At 46.0% G+C, this 21,858-nt stretch overlaps 4 protein-coding genes across 4 annotated transcripts; 2 read left to right on the top strand and 2 right to left on the bottom strand.

Annotated features, from left to right (window-relative positions):
- Window positions 1–3,788: 3,788 nt before the first annotated feature.
- Window positions 3,789–5,075, bottom strand: LDX57_007866 (uncharacterized protein; the record flags this gene model as incomplete). Its single annotated transcript, XM_046089583.1, has 2 exons — window positions 3,789–4,399; window positions 4,460–5,075. The coding sequence occupies 2 exons, from the start codon at window positions 5,073–5,075 to the stop codon at window positions 3,789–3,791; spliced, it is 1,227 nt and encodes a 408-aa protein (XP_045945554.1).
- A 4,083-nt stretch (window positions 5,076–9,158) lies between these two features.
- LDX57_007865 (uncharacterized protein) lies at window positions 9,159–9,767 on the top strand (the record flags this gene model as incomplete). The annotated part of the gene is made up of 1 exon (XM_046089582.1): window positions 9,159–9,767. One exon carries the CDS (start codon window positions 9,159–9,161, stop codon window positions 9,765–9,767), a length of 609 nt encoding a protein of 202 aa, XP_045945553.1.
- A 10,367-nt stretch (window positions 9,768–20,134) lies between these two features.
- On the top strand, window positions 20,135–20,815 carry LDX57_007864 (uncharacterized protein; the record flags this gene model as incomplete). Its single annotated transcript, XM_046089581.1, has 1 exon — window positions 20,135–20,815. The coding sequence occupies one exon, from the start codon at window positions 20,135–20,137 to the stop codon at window positions 20,813–20,815; it is 681 nt and encodes a 226-aa protein (XP_045945552.1).
- A 32-nt stretch (window positions 20,816–20,847) lies between these two features.
- On the bottom strand, window positions 20,848–21,276 carry LDX57_007863 (uncharacterized protein; the record flags this gene model as incomplete). The annotated part of the gene is made up of 1 exon (XM_046089580.1): window positions 20,848–21,276. The coding sequence occupies one exon, from the start codon at window positions 21,274–21,276 to the stop codon at window positions 20,848–20,850; it is 429 nt and encodes a 142-aa protein (XP_045945551.1).
- Between the last annotated feature and the right edge of the window lie 582 nt (window positions 21,277–21,858).

Here is a 21,858-nt window from a genome sequence, read left to right as displayed (position 1 = left end):
GGGATATTATTGTCCGTGACTTTGAAGCTCTACCTTCAACGTATTTCGGTGTACTGAAAGCAATGTAATAACGAATATCAGATTTTGGTGTTTCCCGGTCCCGGCGGCCTCGCAAATAGGTTATCATCCGCTACCTCGCCTGGTCCTGGCCAGTCGTGTGATGGACAATCCAACTGGCTAGGTAGGCACAGTAGTTTGTGGATACGCTACTATACCTAAAAAGATCTATCTATTCTGGTTCATTTCAAATCGTGAATAGGCCCGGCTGTAAGAAAACTCGGCGCTCAACCGGTCTAGAGCCCCGCGAAGTGTTTGGTTATCAAGTAAAACACATTATCTTCTAGTCATTGTTTGTTGGGTCTTCGTTGTATATGCCTGACGGTGGGGGTTTTGCCAAGTCAGTACAATATTGAAAAGAATAGTTTGAAGATTCTAGCAAATCTTTATAGATCATATTTGTATAATCCAATACCTTATTTGCCTCACGCGACTCTCATTCCTGCGTTAATTAAGCTTGATCAGCCAACAGATTCGGCCCATCATATTTATGTCAGAGTGTGCCAGAGCCGTGACATCTCATTTTCCTACTAAATCCATCATACCGTGTTCATTCAGGATGCGGAAGTTGATCAGTGTGAAAGCTCTTGAAGAGCTCCGGTCACTTGTGGAATGGTTCGAAACAGCAACAGCCAGTAGTGATAGTGAATAAAGCCTACTAGTATGTTGCACCCTGTAATGGAAAAGTCTAGTCTTTACATAAGTTTCTGCTTAGCGTTATTATAGCTTTGAAACTCATTCCAAATCCTGATGATTGATTGCATTCGAAACGGGGATATCATGTTTGCAATTCTACAAAAGAACACAGGGTCAGTGCCCTAATGACCATTTAATTAGTGTTGACTTATGACTTCTGGTGAACTAATATTTAGTTATAAAGCTGCGTAAGGTAGGTTTATATTCACAGTAGGCGCGATTGATCGATTTTGTTGGAATACGGGGTACTAGAAGTAGTAAAGGTGATCAAAGTCTTCATGAATTGAAGATTGACTATTCTGATGATGATCTATCTACATGGAAAGGAGAGCCTCTTTATATAAATACAGTGGCGAAATCGATGAAATCCTCCGCTTTTACCATACCGGAGCTTTACGGCTCGAATGCAGGATCTCGCGGTCAGGAAGACGGAAATCTCCATTTCTCATGTAGTTACCGGATTTTTCCACAGATATCATGTACTAAGATGACCCTGCTAACGCTTGACCATGCTCGTTGGCTGCATAATGAGACCAGTCTATATTCGAAAGTCTGGCGCATTCTAATGCTGTGTGGTGAACTGGATGTGCTGACTCCGAGCTAATGTCGATATAATTTATGAGACCGGGTTCGATGTGGTGAGCCAAATCCGTGGGGTTGCTTGTGGTGCTAATGATATTCTGGAGGCCTGTCGGGTGAGTCAAGGGGCCGGAAAAATCGGTGAAATCTGTGGTGTAATCAATCAATTCGGTAGGGCGAAGGAATTCGGAGGTGATATTGTATTGAGGTTGGATAGCATATGGATTCCTGGTCATATTGGAATTAGCACCTAAGGGTTCGCCGAGGGGCATCGTATATGTTTCCATTGATGCCAGTTGGTTAGAAAAGGCATACAATGATAGAAAGGTGTCATCATGTGAACCAGTATTAGCTGTAGCACCATGCCTCAATCCATAGTCTTCAATATGTTGAGTACTTTCATTGCAAAAACGGTCATGTCGATTTAACGGGGAGACTATATACACGCTTCATGATTGGTAAATAAAGTAACCGAACAGACGAGAACATACAGTTGATTGTTTGATTCAATCCTGGAGCAGTTAGCCGGTCGTGTGGAATGAGTGGATTGTTGTTGGTATATAGCGATAATCCTCCCTGTGGGTTGCCTAAACTGATGGTCAACCAAGATACCAAAATTTAAATGGTTTGGCTCACCAATACATAGCAGAGGGTGCTCATGAAATCTTTCTGTGGTAAAGATGGGCCATTGTGCCAACTCCGTATCAAGAGCCTGAGTATCCCTGTGCTTCCTTTTTCGTGTCGACTGGCATGAGTCATTCCGTTGGGAGGCAAGAAAACCCAGTTGGGCCGTAACCCTTTTATTGTATAGATTTTGGCATGCTTCGTACCAGCCACTTAAGTCCTCTGTCATCATTTTCATGTCATGAAATTCTGGCTTGGACAGTAGAAGCTCCAAAAAAATGGGTAACTCTGGATAACACAGCCTGCTCCAACTTGGCAGAAACCACAATATTGCTGTAGCTCCGCAGTGTCCATAGAGCCCCTCGAGTACAAATATCTTTGATCCTTGGATAATCATTCTTTTTGCCATGCTTGTATCGGTGATATGCTCTGACTTCAAAAACTGATCGATCGTACCTTCTTTACTCCGATTTGCCGCGGAAGAGAGGTGATTTATTTGCCAACTGACTCTGGAATAGCCGAGATAGTCTTGCTGAAACCGAAGAAACTCCATACACAGAGACCGTATTGCTAAGGCCCTGCGGAATTTGATTGTCGGTGTTTTGTTTGTGGCACCATGGTAGACATGGGCATCGAGGACTCGAGGGTCTTCCCTCTCTTGCGGTGCGTCACCCACAGCTTCTTCAACCGTCTGAGCCGCATAGTTTTGAATAGTGCCTAAATTTGCTTTTAAGGTATGCAGTACTTTCTCGCAGCCATCTGTGTAGCTCTCTGAGTCGCTCTCTGAGTCGCTCTTAAAGCCAGAGTCTTCTGTAATACCCGGAGACGGTGATGGGCTTTGATGGTTTCTGTCCTCAGAAACCGAAGTTCCACTTCTTTGGGGTAGTTGTAGAACTCTCTCTATTCTTTCCAATGCGGATAGGACCTGCTCACGATATTCCAATATTTCTTCGTCCTGAATTGTTCTTATGCAATCCAGTGCAGCAAGAATGCTCGACATTGTCCGAAAAGGTGGTTCCAAAAAGACTTCACTGTTGCTGTGGAAATGATTGACTAAACCGAGTTACAGATAACTACGGCAGGAATAGGGGTGCTGCGTCATGCACATGACCATGGTATAAACTAAACTAGAAATGGAACCTAGTTCGTTTGGCAGTCACACTGGCAAGGCATCGTCTGCCTCATCCTTTCCAATCGCGCACAGGCCACATGTCGTGCAGCAGTTTCTTCGAGTTGATTCGGTATGCGTTCGAGGGGCTGAAGCTGGTACACCGACCAGGACGAGCCATACTCCATCCTACGCTAACCTATCAAATAATCTAGTAATTCAAGCAGCATCTGTGTGATTTCTCACGTGCGTAACATAGAATAATCCCAAAATAAAAACAAGATAGTTCACTGTCATTCTATGTTGAATAGATGACGCTTGGCCTTTCTCCGGGCTTCCAAATTGAGGTGTTCGACCTTTTGTCTCAAAGAAGGATCTTCTTATGGAGCCTTACCCTGCAGCCCTTTTATTTCATGATAATAGTAACCCCCAGATTCCCTCCACTGAGACTTTGGAAGGTCGACAGACAAACCGCCCTCTTCATACTTGTAACTTTTCCATCCAGTGGGCAGCTGTCCGATGTACTTGTATTTTGGAGCCGGAGATTTTGGCAGAGTCTTAGAAGGGGCTGTTGGTTGGCCTCGGACTCCTTGACTGGCCATTGTTGACTTTCTCAAACCAGTGAGAGGCTCATCGTTATCGGCTCTGGCCTTACCCTTCCCATCAGCACCTTGCAAAGCCCCAAGTGTGGATGTAGGACCCTGAAGAATGCCGCGCAATCTGCTTATTTCGTGGTAGAGTAGATTCTCATTCTTTTGATCCACAGTCCATCTTCCTGGTGCTTCATTTGCAGACGCCCATTCAACGTAAATTTATAGAATTCCTGATATGTTGAAATCTCACCGACATCCGTGTATTTAGATCGCTCCACAGCTGTAGAGTTCGATTTTGACTGTCCTAGGCCAGGATTTCGGGGGCGCTGTGGTAGCTGCGTTGTCTTGCTGGTGGTCGGAGTTGGTGGTCTCAGTGATGCTTCAGAGGGAATTCGATGGACCTGTTGAGGCAAAACGGTTGCGTCGGTAGCTTTCGAACGGCTGCTTGCTTTTCTTTCTATGATTTTCACCCACTGCTCTAGCGGCTCCTGTTGCTCATTTTCTAAAGACCAATTTGACCGATCCCCAGAAGCTAGTGTGAAGAAGTACAGCATGCACTCTCGAACCGAGGCGGATATATCCGATGTACCCATTTCGGATTTAGTCGTGTGATGTATGGCATCCGAGTAGAAGAGAACCCATTGTTTGTCGACTATATCTCGACGAATGAACACTGTCCATGTGTAGGTGGTCATAAAACCAAGCTTCAATTTAGCCGCCCACATATCACGAGACACTTGTCCTAATAATCAAAGTTAAGATTATTGTAAACAAAACACCGTGCTCGCTTGATGGCACCTACCCAAAAACCGGCGCAACAGCTTCTCTTGGGCTGCGTCTCCCTTACGCGCTCCTTTCACATTTTGGTCTGTGTTCTTGCCCCATGGGTGTTTTGCCTCTCCTAAAGCACGAGGCTTTTTGGCCATAGTGTCGACTAAGACATAGTCCGGTATAGATGACCTGTCCTTCTCTGCTGGTATTGCAGGCATAGACCTTGGCCATTCTAGCTTCACACCTGCCACGCTCCAATCGCCAGAGGTGATATTATAACCTAGGTGTTTAGCAATACCACTCATCGGATTCAAAACATGTGTGACATATCTGCCACTTGTTGAAATCTCAGCACCACAGCGGAAGTATTCACCCAGGTTCAAATCTTGTGGACATAGTCGAGCTGACACTTTGCGGTCGTCATCCCATTTAGTCTCTCGAAAGGTCTTGCGAACCTCAGGTAAGAATTCGCTCCAGTAACGAAGTTCACCCACAAAGTCTATTTCGTGTAATCCAGTACCAGAGGAATGATTCTGAGGCAACTCCGCGAACTTGGGGTAAGGGTCCATCGTTATTTGACGGGCCGTAAGTAGTTCGGCACGTTCCTCCTCGGGGTTTGAGGCAGTGAGGTTTTTGGATCGGTCCATGGCACAGGGTTGAAAGAAAATAAGAAATCTCCAATAGTTACAACAGATATGGCAAATGGAAGAAGGGAAGGAGAAGACAACTTGTAGGATAAATCTGAGAATAGGCTGTGGTGGACTTTATATCTCCTGGCGCATTCTCGGGCGAGGTACTGTGTTATATTTTATCTCTGCTATTTTTTTTATCCTCTATGATTTTTGTAATAATTTCTCCTTACTGATAGTAGGTGTAAAGACCCAAGACCTCCTCTTGGCTGGTGCATATGTTACCAAACAGCCGTAAGTCCTATTAAGCCAGTTTGGTTCTTGTGGAAGTACACCGTACATCGCGCCTAAATTTCTGACTATCAAAGCTGAGGCACGCTTCTTACTGTATACCAGCGACAGTCTCGGAGGTCTAGATTGGCTCATACATCGGGTTTCCGGGTCTCTTCATACCATTCGCAATAAAAATTGCCATAGCTACCACGATACCCAGCTCCTCTGTCAACTACAAGTCATTGAGATAAGCTGCAAGGGCCCCCGTCTAGAGCTTACATGATAGACAGACATGGACTTAAGGGCCTCGAATTTGCGCGAGCACATAATTCTAGAGTGGCTATTGAGAAACTATGCCTAGTCCTTTCTCTTTACCCCTGCAATGTTGATTGCATGCAATCAACATTGCAGGGGTCATGCGGTAGACCTGCCCTATATGGCTTAGCTAGATAACAGAACATGGCAGATATCGTTAGTTACAACTTTCTCGATTCACAATACCTGTCAATTCTGCCCCAGACGCCTTTTGGAGAAAACCATGAGTCACTGAGTTCAGGAACAATCTATTAGTGCTTCATAATTTTTCAAGGATTGATGGATAAAGTATGAATAACCTAAGCTAGATAACCATGAAGTCTTTTAAAAGCCTTCGGCTACTTTCCCCCAGCCCTTCGTACCAGAATACGAAAGCGCCAAGTGGAGCGTCAATTTATCAGCCCAATGAGCGGTCCAGGGTATGTAGTGTCTGACCGCCAAAGCTCCATTTTCGCACGTTAAGCAGGCAAAAACCCATGTCATACTTTATGGTGTTTCGATAAGCCAGCCCTCTCAACCGATAGCAAACATATCAGTAGGTGGAAGACATATAAGGCCTCTTACTGACTCCTTGATCTTTTTTCGCGAACTCAAGCCCGGAGAAAAGCATTAGACACCTCATCGTCTTGCGCAAGTAACAGTCCTAATACCCTCTGAGTCCCGAGTTCGGTTTAGTGTGCGTCACACCGCCCCCGCAGAGCTTCACGAGTCCCCGACCGAGTGTGATCACTGTTAATATTGCCTAGCTTCCCCTGGCATTTCTTTTTCTGCTTTTATTTTCATCAAGCTACAATCATGTCTTCTTTATATGATCAATCCCTGGGACTACTCGCTGGAAAGACAATACCATCCAGCACAACCTCCACAAAGTGGTCCTTGGGCAAGATATCGACATACAAGACTCGAGTCCACCATGACCGCGAAGGCACAATCCAAGAGATTACAGGGACTTGTATAGCAACCCAGATAAACGAAGAGTCTGCTCAAGGTAGAGAAACAATTGAAGCGGTGATGAAAATTAAGATACAGTATATCACTTCTTCTATTTGAGATTACAGCGCGAAAGCTAATCAAAAATATAGGCTAACCCCTTGGAACACCCCCAACACCCAAGAGCTCATTTACAGTAGCGAGGCGCATCGCGAGATTGAAAATCTCGAAGATCTGACGAAAGCAGAGTGCAATTCGACTCCAAAACTAATCGAATGTTTCGCCTACAGGCAGTCTAGCCAGATGTATTGCCCCGACGGCTACATGGTGTTTATTGTGATGGAAAAAATTCATGGGCAAGATCTACGAAATTTTGGAAGTCTCTCACTCGATGAGCGGGATAGTGTGAGAATTGCATTTATTAGGGCATTATGGTAGGCGAACTGTTCAACTATCATTGACGCTTTGTTCGCGACTTTTTTTTTTTTTTTTGGTCTAACATTCACATAATTGGGCCACAGGGAGTTCCGCAAAAAAGGGTTCTATCACGATGACCCTCGGCGATCGAATCTCATCTGGGATAAAGCCTCCCAGCGATGGTATGTATCTCTCCTATCGATATAACTATCTACTAATTGGGAAATAGTTTCATCATTGACCTCGAAGATGCTTGGGACATGGAACTACCCATACAGGCAAAGGTTACCCTGGATCCACTGATCGAGCTTTCCACATGGGGATTAAACTCCGGAGATGTTCAACCTATTGATGATCATTCTAAAGATGATCCAATGATGCCAGAAGTCCGCGAGGAAGGATGGTCTTTTGACAGCTTGGAAAAAATAGTAACTTTTCTTCAGAGCAGAGCAGAAGAGGTATAAGACAAGATCAAGAGCGTTTATGTGTTATTTCAATCAGTCTTTGTTTTGCTCTGCCCCTAAGCGATTACCGTACCACAAGAGATTGTAGTACAGGAGAACTACACCCTATGTCCTAGCGAGATATGTCGACGGAAGTTTGTCAGTCAATAAATTTTCCAATATCCATAGATAGATTGTCCTGCTCCACCTATGTGTTAGTTTGTTTCTTCAAGATCTCTGCTGACAAAGTGGATAATTCTGGATATACACCCTTCTGCGCACGTACAAAGAAACGTTCACCCCGTTCAATTTCTGCTCGGCCCTTTACACGGTTCCTCATGTCGGTGAACGCGCTGTAATTAGCAATAGAGAAGTTAGTCTAGTCCAGTTAATATGGATCAGTCGTCAGTCAGCTTTATCCACGGGTCTCATACTCCTGACCTGTAAATCACCCAACACAATTGACGACCTGACAGTTTAAGGAGGTCAGCCGCCTGTTTCGTTTCAACTAGTCGGACTCTTGAATGTACGTCCTCATGATATCTGTGTTTGTGGTTTGGACAGGATGTATTTGGGGCCAGAATGCACGTGTTAATACTATGACTAGTATCCAAGTATTAATCCCGCGCCGTAGATGAACGGAAAATCTGAATAACTAATCTATTCGTATTTTATGGCACCCACCTTCCCGCAACCTTAAGGGACTTCTGTAAACTAAGACAATCCAACTACAAATGTTTTAGAAACAGATTGTACGCAGAGCGCGCATTATACTAGCTCAAGGAGGCTTGGTTATCGCTTCGTATTTGTTAAGCAGACCTGCCAGGAACTAGATAAGATTAAGTGGACGCAAGCCGTTCGCATACGAGTTCCAAGAGAGGGGTGGCGGTTTCAGCAGAGCATGGTGCTCGATTGATTGCGTGTTGCCTAAGCAGTGAAATAGCCAATCAAAGACGGTCGAGAGTAGGGATGGTTGCTGGATCTGGCATCCAATAACAGTTACCTCATTTCAGGCCTGCCTCCCAGAATCACGCTTAAACCGCTTCCCCAAATATATGCACGAACGCAGTCTGGAAGCAAGGAGACCTTGCGTTACTAGACCCTTCCTGCTGTATTACGTTGTATTGAAAAGATACGTATTCTCGAGAGGTGTCGGCTGGAAAAAGCTCGAGGTTTGCTGCATCTGCAACTAGTGAGTCCAAGAATACTCCCTTGGCGAGGTTGCGTAATCGCCATCCCCAGGCTTTGAATTCAGCAAGTCTTTGAACACCATCACTATACTGCTCATCTCCCACCACCTTTGCCAACACCATCAGGACAAAGGTATTTTCAAAGGACGGGAAGAGAAAAGAAAAGTAGTGACGACTTGTCTCCCTGACGAGCAAAGTCAAACAGAAGATATCGTTATTTTTAAAGATATTCGTAAAACTACGCTATCATGCGCATAGGAGGTCTTATAGCAAGGTCGATTATCTGTCCTTTCGTCTATTTGTACGTGGCTAGGTGGAACTGTAAAATACGGCTCTACTCATAAAGAAGGGATTAGTTTAGAGCAGTTATAGTGCAAGGGACGACCTCTTAGTACGGTGATAGAAAAAGACCGGGCGGGGAACCCGCGACTTAGGCGTGATGTATTATTATTCTACCCCTTACACCACCGGGACAGTGTGATAAATATAAGGTAGCGCAGGAACTTTGCAAACTCACTCAACCCTCCCTCCCCATGAGCCAAGGATCCTCCAAAAGCTCCGTCTGTAAACCAGAGAACATCGCCGAGATTCAAAGACGTCTACGAGCCCGTCGTCCGTCCCTTGCATTGTCTGAAGATTCCCTGCGCCAAGAATATGAAGAATTCCAGCGACTCAATGACAGGACCCCCGATGAGCAGCTCGTGATCAATAAAATCCTTCCTGTTCTCGACGGTCCACAACAGTTCTCCTTCCACAATGGCGGCAACCACCCATTCACGAATCTGGCGCCGCTCACGAACGGCACTCTTGCCAATGCCAAGCCTGATGTTTACCACGGCGCGCAGCCTCACCAGCTGCATCCTCATGTCCGGGAACAGCTCAGTGACCAGATCATCCCTACCCGGCATAGCAGTCGTCCCATCACGCCTAATTTCTTCGTCGAGGCAAAGGGCCACAGTGGCTCGCGGCCCGTGCTGAAACGTCAGGCCTTGTATGATAGCGCCCTGGGCGCCCGAGCGATGCATTCCCTCCAGCAATATGGACATGCGCAAGAGGGGTGCCGCAGCAGCAGCATTAATAGCATCGACCGACCACAGGATGATAATGATTGCTCCGATCCTGCTCCTGCTCCTGGCGAGTAGAGCGAAGTATACCTCGTAACCCAATCCATTGAGAATTACTTGTAAATGAACTCGAATAAGAACACCTTTCAGATTTTGACCGCTTTTGGCGTCATGAAAGTAAAGTAAAGGGCTAGATGAAAGGGATGAATCGGCGATATAATGCGACATATCACAATAGCCTTTTTACAGTGACACTTCTTCTAACATTTTATTTATGATACATTTCAGCTTTTAAGTCAAATGCGAACCTCTAGTTTCTTTTTCCACCTACTTAGTCCAATAAGTCTAGAGCTTGCAGGGATATATACGAGTCAGGAATTAGTTTGCTTTGATCTTCCCAAATTTGGCACCACCACAGGCATAGTCAGTCCCACAAAGAAACAGATTGAGTGAAAGATACCAGGCTGATCACTAGACTAAGATAGTAGGTTACATCGCGCAAGTCACTAATGGACGATAAGGAATGATTGTACGTGGCTATGGAGATAAAAGGTGATTTAGCTCTATAATTTCATACCCCGTACCGTGCAATTTCTGATGCTCTGGGCTTAATTATGGAATCGGAGACAGCATATCAATCTATATGTAGGTTATGCAACAATATTTCACTGTTTATAAGCTATTAGTGGCGGACCCGACCACCCACCGGCTTTCGCCGGTGGGTGGTCGGCAGCGTAAAGGAATTTGCAGCGTAAAGGAAGAATTTCAATAAAACACCTTTTTGAAGCCATACCAACCACCAAATATGCCTAAATCCTCTAAAATTCGCGATGAACGCGTAAATGAAGCCGTTGAATTCGCTCAGCACAATAAAAACCTCTCTATCGCGAAGATCGCGCGGCAATTTGGCGTTCCTTACCGCACTCTGCATGGCCGCATTTACGACCAACGAGGCCCTCGCAGTGCTCGAATCCCTTCAAATAAGGCTCTCGATCAATATCAAGAGACTGCTTTAGTCCATTGGATTACAAAAATGCAAGATCTTCACCTTCCCGTCACTATCTCGATGATTGAAGAATGGGCAAACCTCACAGTCAAACGCGTTAATCCCGAACGAAGCGTCAATCGATCGTGGGTGTATCGCCTCGTGAAAAGACTCCCTCCGGACCTCAAATTGGTTATAATGACGCAGAAAACAAAGGAGATGAAAAGGATTGAAGCTGAAGATGTTGGAGTTTTGCAATTTTGGTATAATCAACTCGCGAATATCATCAAATCTCTTCCGCCACGACTCGTATACAATTTCGACGAATGCGGCTTTCAACCAGGAATTGGAAAACGTCAAAAAGTCATCAGCAGACATAAAGAATGTCCTGATCTTCCTGAATCCGAACATTCCGAGACCATTACAGCGCTTGAATGTGTTGCAGCGGATGGTTGGAGTATGCCGCCGCTCTTTATCTTCAAAGGCAAGAAATTTATGGAGAATTGGTATGATGAAGAACTGCCGAATTTCTATACTGCAGTCTCAGAAAAAGGCTATATCAACGATCAGCTAGCAATCGATTGGCTTCACAAATTTCATCAAGAAACCTCGACTGAAAATCGCTTGAAAAAAGGAGAAAAACGTGTGCTTATCTTTGACGGTCATACAACTCACAAGACCGTTGAATTTATACAACTTTGCGAGACCTACGAAATTCTTCCTTTTTGCTTTAAACCTCATACGACTCATCTTTGCCAACCGCTTGATGGAAAGCCTTTTCTCGCTTACAAAACGCATTTTAAAACGTTGAATAATCGCATTACGCAGTGGAGTGGAAAACCGGGAGATAAATCGAACTTTTTACATGATATCGCTGAAGCACACAAAAAGGCTTTTCATCCGCGAATCATTCGCGAAGCTTTTAAAGAACGCGGTATCTTCCCTCCTGATGGATCTGCTCAAATTGAAGCAATTGAAAAAACTTTACCACCGCTTCTAGAGATCTCAGCGCCTGATCTTCGCGTATACGGAGAGACTACGCCTCCTCCAAACCTCTCTTCTTCAAGCGTTGAAAATACGCCTCCAAAAAGCGCTCAAGATGTTATGAAAAGCGAGAAAAAGCTCTCTAAAATCATGGATTCCGTGGATCTCACTCCAAAGCTTCGTAGAGGCTTTCAACGCGTACTGCATTATTCAAAACTTCAAGCGGAAGAACTCGCGAATCTCAACACCACGATCGAACGAATTACAGCAACTCAGGCTTCTCGTCGCCGCAAAACAACCAAACGAGAGGTTCCAAGGCTTCGAGATACTGGTATATTGAGCGTCAAAGATGCGAATCGATCGATTTCCGATCGTAAAGCGAAGGAAGAGGCGAGCAAGCAGAAAAAGGCGATCAAAGCATATAAAGAAGCGTTTGGAACCTCTCCACCACCGCTCGTTTTTGAAGGTCAAAATACTGCTTCAAATAAAGAGAATTAGTATAGGAATACGTTGAATAGTTGCATTTTATTAATTTCTTACGTGTTTTGTTGAGATATTTCAAATTGCTTCAAATTCTTCCTTTACGCTGCAAATTCCTTTACGCTGCCGACCACCCACCGGCGAAAGGCGGTGGGTGGTCGGGTCCGCCACTAATATATGGAACCCTTAGATACTATCACACTCCCCCTTTTAGGGACAAGCCGAAAGTTGGCATACCTGAAAGGTTGACGATGTGAGACATTCAGAAAGGCATGGTGGAGGGCTTTGTCTGACGTCCTCCTTGATTCGGTAAAAATCTGCGCTGTAATCTCTTAAAGCGCGCTTATGTTTTTGGGTATTTACCCATTGGTATAGAAACCCAATCAAATGGCCCGGGGAAGCCGGCACAGACACACTTTGCAGCATATATCCCTGCTACCAGTTTGGCTAGCGACCCACCAAAGTGCGAGCCAGAGCACTAACAACGCCCGATTAAACACGGCAGCGCAAACAAACCAAGGTCACCCCGAGAGTCCGCCTCGGTCGCAGCTATCTGTCTGTGTGTGTATCTCCATAATTTCTTCACTTGAAGCTACTTAGAGGTTTGAGACAATTGATATTCACTATAAGCGGGACTGACTAGCTTTGCACTGTAGCTTTTGGTTTCTTCAAGCGTCTTCTTCTGCCTTGGGACCATCGCAACCCACATGCGTTGCAGTAGTCCTTTTCCCCGCTGGGGCCTATTCTCCATAAAGGGGTCCTTGTGGTCTTACAGGATGCGCATCCATCCTTAGGCCCTTGCTGCTTTATGCTCGATTTTGTAGAAGGCAGGCGAGAGGGAGATGAACAATCGGTACTCTGGCCTACCGGCACTACCTCTATATTTGCTTCAAAGTTGGGGCCTAACAAAATCAATATTGTCAGTCAAAGACAACAACGAGTTCAGACTTAAATACGAACTTGTTTGACGATATTCAAGGCTGATTCTCCACGCATCGAGGATAGTATATATTATCCCGCATTCTTTATCGTTAAACGATGCACGGATCTGATCGACAAATTCTTTCAATTCATCGGCTTGAACGTGATCGAGTATCGACTTTAAAGCCGCCTCGTGGTCTGTCAAATACTAAGATTAGACTTCACTTAAACATGATCATATTGGTCCTTACCTGATCTCGTAACCAGTGCAGTCTTCTCTATCTGTAATGCCGAGCTACCAGCGCAACGTTCGACGAGATACCTGGTGAGTACCTGGCAGGTATTTTCAGGCAGAATAACAAATAATAACTTGCGATATAGCTCAGTGTGATAGATCCGGTTGAATGAGATGCGATTTTTTTTGGGTGTCTCACAACCCTGAATCGGGTCATCGCAGATAGTTGCTCCCCCCTTCGCATTTTGTGGGGCACGCGGTATGATCTGGGATTGATGATCACGGGCCTCCGTAACCTGAATCGCTTGGATGCCTGATATCTAATTGTATGTAAGCTACTAGGTTATATCAACAGCCACGCTACTTACAATAGACCCAAAGTTGCAAGTCTGTTCACAACAGCAACAATTCAATCCGCAATAAAAGTCATTCTTGAGGGTCTTCCCCTGGAAAAGACTTGGCGGAAGAGTCTCGCAGCACATAGCACACAAGAACTGAGGAGTATAAACTGAAAATGCGCGCTCGCGCTCTCTGAATAGATCGGTTGCTGAAATGTGGGAATCAATATCTCGCCGGATCCGGCTGCATTCACTGATCCTGGCCTGTTCATGAGCTGCAGACTTTCCTTGTACCATATCTGTCAGGTTGATGCCTTCCATGTTGTTCCTTGCTTCCCTAATTGTTTGTACACTAATGTTCAAAATCGGCGCCCGGGTCTTCTAATCTTTTCCTTTGTTTGCTTCTATGCCAAGGATGAATTATTCCCGATATAGACTGGCTCGCACTATCAAGCAACGGGCTTAGCCAGTCGATTTTCCGAACCTGTCCGAGGGAGGACTAGCGCGGACTTGGCAACAGATTTGGAAGCAATTAACGAATCTTAGACCCGGGCGCCGGTTCTGAACTTGAGTGTATTCAAAGCTGCTGCTGTCCCCTGAAAAGAAAATAAAATTGTTTAAGGAAAACTGACGGTATAGCCTGGGCTATAAGATCCTACAAGAATTCACTATACCCCAAATGAAATAGGATACGACCTGGGAATAAATTTCTCAGAACACACCAGTGAACATATCAAAGAAACTAAATAGGGGCCGATGTTTATCCAATGTAACGTGGAACACTGCAGCACGGGACGGCGGGCTGTAGATGCTTTGGACTTTGGGTGCAGAGGATTAGAAAACTATATTGTTAACTAAAATGGTGTATTCGTGCGCTAATGGCTGTAACAAATGTACCTAGGGTGCCTGTGGTAATTTTGATAGTACGATCCACTTGTCGCGTTAGAACCCCAACCGAGTCTAGCGCCCTATCTGGACTGTACAACCAGAATTACGGCGGTCGACCGATGTAAGTTTCTATGACACAGCATGAGCTGCAGCTGGCTTTCGCCCCGAAACAATCCGACTGGAATATATTAGCTTGGTATTTCTCCAACCATGCAGTATAAACTCACATCTGAAGTGATCCTGCAATGCCTTTTTCCAAGGCTTGACGCGCCGCAGCGCAACCAACTAAAACCTCCTCTTGACGCTTCCCGAGGTGGTTGACCATCAATTCCAGGCTATTAGCCTCAAACCCCTCTGCCCATGCCGCGATAACTTTTCTTGCTGGACTTGAAGAGTGGTTCATATGGAGACACAAATCGTATACGTGCTCTACCACACTAACAAACCCCCGGCATTCCATCTCGACCTTATAACATAGTGGGAGGTCAAGTGAGCGACAGCCTTTCGGGCAATAGATGGTTCATATTAGACGACGTTTGTTGAAGGGGAATGATGGTATTAACAGATTAGGATAGTTGACTCCAAATCTTTTTGGCAGTTGGGCTTGGGTGATCCAGGAAGCGGCGGCCACGCTTATTATATACACTGGCCCCGGTTCCGGACTAATGGTCTATTAGGACTAATTATTTTTAAATTTATGGCTTTTACCGAAGCTCCTCTGGCAGCTAATCATTGCTAGTTAAACGGACGGTTCAATTAATCATACAAAGATACATGTACACCCGTTTTATTGAGTGACACGTTCCTTCTCCAGACATTTTCGCACCGAACGAGCTCCTCGTTTTACTCCCCCTTCTTCTCTTTCTTTGGTAAGAGACCACGACAATAACCCATTTGGCTTTTTGTTAACTATAGTGAAATTCTAGACAGTTAGTTCAATGGGTCCTAGCAAGTCAAGGTCTAGTACCTACGGGGTTAGCGGAGAGCGCCTTGCTAATACGGCTCTTTAGCACGGGCTCTGTTGATTTTGATGTGTATTTCGAAAACCAATCATGCAGCTCGTGGATATTTAGTCCTCCTTCAGGCGAATGGAGGAGGCATTTGTAGATAAGCGCGGGATATGTGCCATGGAAGCAAGCCCCTTCTTTAGGCCGTGGGAGGCTACTGCAGGAACTTGGGATACCTGAAGGTTGCCCTGTCGTTGCTTCCACATCCAAGGGACTCTCTCTCGCACCATCTGGACAATCTGCTAGAGATGGTCCATCAACTTCACCGTCCTTGTTTATAACTGTATAATCAGGCCAGCCCCAGAGCTGCAACTGCAATACATTGACGGAAAGCTGCCAAGTATGGTGATCAAAGTCGGTGACATTATTCTCTTTCCCTGCAAGCCAGAATGGTCTGGGTGAACCGGGATCGTCATGAAGGTTACGAATTGCATCTTCGATCAATATGATAAGCATTCTCAGATTCTGTTGCAAGTCGGGGAGTGGCTGTGTTGGGCTCTTATTACCCAGATCCTTTGCTTGGCTCTGTATCGTGTCGCATCTTCTACATGTCAAAATTAGTAACTCCGCGTGCCGAAGAGTGGATGAATCCATGATCAACGACCACCTGTCCCTAAGACTGGCAAGTATGTTGCTAGTGTGCTTGAAGATCTCGCATATGATCCAATGGTTATGGAGATGAATGGAGGCAATAATCATGCTTGTCCTCTTTAAAGGAGCGAGAAGGTCGTCCAGTGCAAGCGCTGTATAGGGTCCATATCCCAAGGTTTTTTGCAGGGTCTCTTCGTGGCCTTCTCCCATTCTTCTACCTTGGCAATAAGCATAGAGAAAATTGGGTGCACAGTATAATGTCGGTACTTGCATAATCCTAAGACAGGCTTTTGCCAGCTGGACTGACGCCGGGGAAAAGCTGCAATCGACGCCTTCAACCATTGCCCGTAACAGCCAGCCTAGAATTGCTGCTATCATAACTCCTGGCACAGGGTTTTCCACTCTAGTGATAGCGTGGTGTACAGCGAGTCGGGTGTCGAAGGAATCATGGACAGGTAAACTGTAGGGCTGTTCCAGATGCAAAAGGAAGAGGCGAATGGTAATCCCGACTAAAATCCCGTTTCGGTCTTTGCCCATCAGTAGGAATTTTAGCTCCAGATCTAGAGCCGGCCGAGGGAGATTGGGCTGGTATGTTTGGTTCGTGGACAGGCGATCTGAAAGGAAATTCTTCCATTTTGGACTAAGGTGAAGCTGTTCCAGGAAACCACTTTTCCATGTCAACACCTAGCAAGTCCAAAACAAAGGAGATTAGAGCGAATCTTACCTCATGGTCAAGTCCATTGTATCCCCAAAGGTCACTTGAGTGGGAAAAATGTGCGAGCTTTATGCACTTGCTATGTGGCAGAGGCAAAGGAATGGACTCAGTAAAAGAGATGCGGTGGTATAATGCGAAGTATGACAGAATCCATTTCTCGTCGTGCTCCTCGTCGCCTCCTATCTATAATATATCTTCTGCTTAAAGCCAGTGAGAACCCCTGCCTTTCCAGCCAGAATGCTTTAGGTCTAGCTGACAGGGATGTATACGAGATTTAGGAATTGGTGGGCCTTGTTCTTTGTGGAAATGACTCGACCATGGGCACCATCACTCATAAAGATAGAGATCGAGTAATTTGAGCCAGGCTGATCGCCGGCCTAGAATCGTAATGTAAATCTCATTACTCAGTAACGGTAATGAATAATTTATCATGCAATGACCGTTCGCAAAAGTGTCGCGAATACTTGGCTACCCTCTAAGCATCTTTCGGCTACGGACTGAAAGTTGGCATTTAGAGCTAGTAAATGGCAGAGCAGTGGTAACAGATCCGCGTAATTGACAATGTGAGACAGGCAAGACTGGTCCAATTTGCTGCCTGGTATCCTCCTTGATCTAGTAAAGATTTGCGTTAAGGCCCCAAAAATCACAGGCGTGCTTCTGGGTATATAGCCAGATGTACAAAGACCCAATCAGATAGCCCGGGGAATCCGGCAAGGTCAATGCCCCAAGCGCTAAATTGACCAGGAATCCACCAGATTTCGAACCCGGTGCGCTAGTTATCGCTGATCAAGCCCGGTGATGCAAGCCAGCCATGTACTCCGAGTCCATCTCAGCCGAGGTCATCTCCCCGGGTATGTATTCTACTACTATCTCCACTTGAGGCAAATTGAAGAATTGACGAGATTGGTATTGGTTATAGGCGGGGCTACATAGCTAATGCGCTGTGGTTTGTGGGTTCATCATGCGTTTTCCTCTTTTCTTCGCTCTCCGTTTTTGAGCCATTGCAATCCACAGGCGTTGCAGTACTCGTTTCTCCCGCGGGACCCTTTCTCCACATAGGGGTGCTTTCGGTCTTACAGGAAGCGCATCTATGCTTTGATCGTGTACAGAGGCCAGGCATAAGGGATGGCAAATTGCCTTCGGCAAGTAAATTGAGATTCTTCTGCTGCCGTTGTCGTCTTGAACCTATCTTCTTACAGCTACGCTAAATCAGACAGCTTCATATCAGGTTCCGGTTCAGCCCCCAGGCACGATTCCTCCTCACAATTCTCTCGCCCCGGATCCAAAAAAAAAATTGTCGCAGAATCCCGGCCTACTGATCCTGAAATAAAGCACGACGTTCCTCTTCCTCCCTCTGAAACAGCCAATCCATCCTCATGATCATGTCGCGAGCATTGTTCACCCTTGCTACATGGTTGACCGATACCTAGTAGGAAGTAAGTAACCGTAATACTCTTTAGACGACAATTGGTTCACCATGACACCGTAGGGCCGCTCATCCCCACAACAGAAGCACCAGGATTGTAGCCTCTCATGGGTTGCCTTTTGGTTTCCGAAAACAGCGACCTTCACTAGTTCATAGCAACCACTGCAAAGGAAAGCGATCGCAGTGTTATCGGACTGGGTTTCCATCGTGTACCAGGAGAAATTGGGTAGATTCTTGTTAGAGGTGGATTCCAAGGGGCAGGAGACGGACACCGCGGAACTCGACTAAATAAAGGAAAATTTAGTGTTAATGCCGCAACGAAATCAAAATCCCTTCTAATGCTAACAAATCCAGCTCCTCCCCTCAATGTATACCCCTGGCCGTCATTCCCATCGCATTAAAATCACCACATCCTGTTCTATATTTCACGGCTTTTCTGCAATGTAGTAGGAAGACTAACCATAATTGTCTAGCGCGGAAGTTGTGGCCACTAGCGAGCTCGGATATTGGGAGCGACTCCAGTAAAGGGCACCACTTCCGACAGCGGAACTTCTGCTTCCCCAGTGTGTTTTGTTGCTCATTGGCTATCTATGCCTGAGCCGTCTCGCATCAACACCCTATATGATTCATACTTTGACAATTCGTGTGCTCACAACCAATTACGTTATAGGTGGCTCCCAAAATGCCAAGAAATATGGAGACATGTCCTAATCTATGCGGGTGACGTGCGGTGAATCCATGCGGCCTGTGATGCGTTGCGTTCATCCCGCATGCTGGAAGCGCCCATTGACACGAAGGAAGGACTTCGGTCGGATCACCAAGTCCATATTTGTTACCTGGGATACCTTACTGTCCGTACATTGTCGCCTGTAATAGATCAATTTTGTTTTACAAAATGGATAAAGCCGCGCCAAATGCATGGTGTCATTTTCACAAAGCTAGATTTCGATCTTGCGGAGGTGTCGGATCCTCTCTGTAAACCACTCAAAAGCCCAACTTTCCAAATGCGGGAAGTCCCTTCGCATATCATGAAGTAAGAATTTGTAGTCCTCCCAGAAGCTTTCGCGGAGCTTCCGCACCAGGGCAGCTTTCCTTGCATTTCTTGGGAGAGTTGTGTCCATGTTCCACCATCTTTCAAGTAATTCCAACGTGTCAGGCGATTGTATGGTCTCTGACCGCGAGATCTTGTGGGCTGGAGCCGTGTGCCGTCGAGAAATGTAGTAGTATGCTTCGAAATTGGGTAGGGTTGGTGGCATTTCCTTTGAGATATGTGCGTCCGTGTGTTGCAGCAGGAATTCCTAGTTTCCGGTTAAAGAAGGCAGCATATCCAGTTAAAGTACTTACTTCCAACTCTCTTACAGAGGTGGGTGATCGATGTGCCAATTCATACTCCCCCAGTCCTGAATCGGACACACCAAAGCAGGCATAAACCGCGTCTAGAACGCTCTGAAGGATACGCATAGCTTCTCTGATCTGTGGGAATTCAGTAGAACTGGGGGCCAAGTTGAAGAGACAGAGACCCCATCAGCCTGGCGATGTCATGATATTTGGAGTCCAAGTGTGCCGGCAAATCTCCTTCCCAGCGCGCAAACAGTCAAGGGTCTCGACCACTCCACGAAAGGTCCCCATAGGCGACAGCGGGCAACTTGGAAGGATTTCCAGGTAGAGAAACCTTTGGCTTTTTCGCTTGGTGCGCAGGTCATCCACATGCCAGGCGAAGTATCTCCGAAGAGCTTCCCTGCGTAATAGTAGGAAGACTAACTTCAACTAGAATAGCGTGATGTGAACAACTCAAATAATGGCTGACTAGGCGACCTCACGACTTTTCCTAAGCATCCCAGACCACGCATCGAGTCCCTGGCTACCCTGACAGCCATGAAGGGTCCCGCAACACAAAAGCGAGCCATTAGTGCTCGCGAGATCCTGCGGATCACCACAAATTCATTACCCGATGTAGAAAGCTTCCTTGAAGATGACCGGACAGCTTTAATCGCTGGGATCTGCTTGGCCGAAGATCAACGAGACCCGCGAACAGTTTGCCTGTGGATTAGTCCAGCTCGACAACGACGTCCGACTCCTGACATGATCTTTACTCGCCTGCTCGCCATCCGGTTCCTTGCATTAGAATACGAGGATTGGCTAAGACAACGGGACAAGTTGGAGAGCGAATTTGATAGCAGGCGTCCGGACAACCACGGCCAGTGCAAAATTTTCATAAGGGAGAGCCGTCTACTGGACACATCACAGACTCGAGGTTGGCTTGAGTATGGGCAGAAGCTGCTCAGGTTAGAGCGGAGGACAGGGAATGTAGGGATTACCCTGGCAATGATGTTTGCCTTCCCGAGGTTCCCCCATTTCTACGACGGTGAAATTGAGCACGCCATCCACCTGCTCAACCAAGTCCAGTACCAGGATGTCATGAAATTCGCAAGGAAAATCTCGGAAGAGTTTGTAAAATACACCATTTTCTACCGCAAACGCATGGGTTTGTCTGATCAAGTCCTATTGAAGGGCCCGATGACTGACTTCATTCAGATATTTTGTTTGAAAGCCTAAAGCTTCACGGCTCGGAGTTGGACATGGTATAGCTATATCTTCATAAACGGCAGAGCGGCTGGCGAATAAATGTCGTCATACATTGGACGCTCGGAAAATCCTTGCCAAACGATCCGGGACCCTGAGTTCGGCGATAGTTCAATATAGAGGCTGCCCGCGAGGACGAGGAGCTCGTCGGTTTCGAGCACGATTTCGTGGACATCTTTCTCAGTGCTTCTTTCGAATTCGTCTTCCGTGAGGCTATTGCTGGATGAAAAGACCTTGAAGAGCCCGGTCTTCCAATCTGCCTTCTGTCTGAGTACGCGAAAAATGGAGAGCGATCGTACGTCACGTGTCGGGTGTGCTCTCATCACCCGCGACTTTGGCTCCTCATCGTTTGTGCCACTGTCGAACTCGACTATAGCAGGCCCCAGTTTCTTGACTTCGTCAAATGGTTTTTGGAAGAAACTTTTTACGATCATTTGGATCTGTTCACATGTCAACGAGGACACCTCGCGCGGTTCGATAAGGTCTACCTGTTTTCCCGAATCTAAGAAGCGTTTGCACTCATCTCCTCCTTTGCAATAGGAAAATGGTGGAGCATGGAGAATTGGTCCTTGAGATAGAACACTTTCTACTGCCCTTATATTCTCTTCATCTGGTGCTTTGTCTCGGAAACATGTCCAACCCACGTGTTCCATTGTGAAGAACTCAAACCAGGTTGAAGAATCCGTCCCCCACATTCCCATCGATAACTCCATGATGACTAATACTGCCGAGGATGTGCAAATAATCACGAGCTCACCGAACGATAGAAGGAAAACCGACATAGAGGGAAGGATAGTTAAAGCCATTTAACAGCTACATAGAGATATTTATCCTCTCAGCTCATGTAATCTTTTTTTAATCTTTACATCACACATGGACACCGCCCTTCCATAGCTACAGCCACTCAATCTTGCATATAAACCTCGTAACTGATGAAATACGTCGGAAGAAACCAAGGGATGCGAGAACTGGGTAAGATTAAGAGCGTCTCCTTGTACTAATGAGCCGACTAGGTA

The sequence above is a fragment of the Aspergillus melleus genome, assembly GCF_016097325.1.
Source record: "Aspergillus melleus strain CBS 546.65 chromosome Unknown contig4, whole genome shotgun sequence".
Lineage (NCBI taxonomy): Eukaryota > Fungi > Ascomycota > Eurotiomycetes > Eurotiales > Aspergillaceae > Aspergillus > Aspergillus melleus.
Note: the sequence above shows the minus strand (reverse complement) of the source record. Positions and strands in the feature narration are given on the sequence as shown.